The 1,221-nt window shown below is 46.3% G+C and overlaps 1 protein-coding gene across 1 annotated transcript in view; it reads left to right on the plus strand.

Annotated features, from left to right (window-relative positions):
* The window catches only part of LOC140338466 (xaa-Pro dipeptidase-like), a gene marked incomplete in the record, with an annotated part of 52,171 nt that overhangs the window by 4,607 nt on the left and 46,343 nt on the right, over positions 1–1,221 (plus strand). Inside the window, 1 exon segment of the mRNA XM_072422702.1 lies at positions 741–924. Coding sequence (XP_072278803.1) covers positions 741–924 — 184 coding nt within the window.

Raw genomic sequence — 1,221 nt, forward strand, 5'->3', positions numbered from 1 at the left:
AAAGAAATGATTTCCACCTCTTTATCATCTCATATTGTTACCCCCCCCCCCAATTCTGGTCATACTACAACATTGTTGTTACAAGGTGTGAGGGTGTAGTGATCTGTGCTGAACATTTGTGATGCTTTATTAGCAGTTTGCCCGGAGTTCAGTTTTAACAGCCCTGAAGAAGGGCACATTTTCCCCGTAACGCTTTGCTTTTTTTTAAAAAAAATTAAAAAATTCTCATCTCGTATCAGCACAAAAAAAAATTCACAGGGAGAATTCTGATTATGAAGGAAGACATATAAGATGTGTAGGGACACAGGGGGCGCATTAGGGGTCACTCCAAGACATGTGGACTAGAAATGCATCGGGGTCACTGCTAGCCCTAGGGACACTGGTGGCAGGAAAAAGCATAGTGACGCCTAATTCCAAACCACATAATGCTTTGCAACAAGGGGTGGGACATGGTGATTGGCCACTCGAGTCCCATGCTCCCTATACCTGGAAGCTCCGTATGTTTAATAGGTGGAAGTGGTATTAGTAAAGTGTACCTGTCAGCGGTGGGGGAGGAGGGATAATGTACAGAATTGTTCCCAAAATATCTCCAGGCGTTGAATTTGGCATTACACAACCTGGTGACGCACAGTATTATCTGCATTCCCATAGTTATACTGTCACAGAAGGGAGGCGACTCTGCTTCATATTCTCTGCTGTCAGGAAATAATCTGATATAACTTTGTTTTATTCTCCAATAGACCTTCATACTGGCTGGGTAACGAGACCCTGCGGGTGCCGGCCGCCCTCTTCGCTGTCAACAGGAAGCGACTTTGTGACAAACTGCGCAACAACCGCAATGTCCAAAAAGAAGCCACCGTGCTCCTGCAGGGGGGAGAGGAGACCAACCGATACTGCACCGACACCGGAGTGCTCTTCCGCCAGGTCAGATGACCCCTGTATACCATGTGATTTCTTTTTTATTAGAATAATGATAGTGTTCTCTTCCTTAGGCTGGGTGGGAAGAAGCTGTAGGTGGGTGGTGGCCCCTGTATTGTGAATCAACTTTTTCGGCTGTTTTTGGGTAGTTACTGAAAAGTGCTGGGCAGTGCCCCCAGCTAAATGGTGCTGCGGAGAACACTGATAATATATATTGGCCACATGACATTCTACTGATAGGCCTATTATACCTACCCCTTGGTGAGGGCAGGGGGGTTTTTAAGGAAGCTTTGAGGGATGCAG

The sequence above is a fragment of the Pyxicephalus adspersus genome, chromosome 9, assembly GCF_032062135.1.
Source record: "Pyxicephalus adspersus chromosome 9, UCB_Pads_2.0, whole genome shotgun sequence".
Taxonomy (NCBI): domain Eukaryota; kingdom Metazoa; phylum Chordata; class Amphibia; order Anura; family Pyxicephalidae; genus Pyxicephalus; species Pyxicephalus adspersus.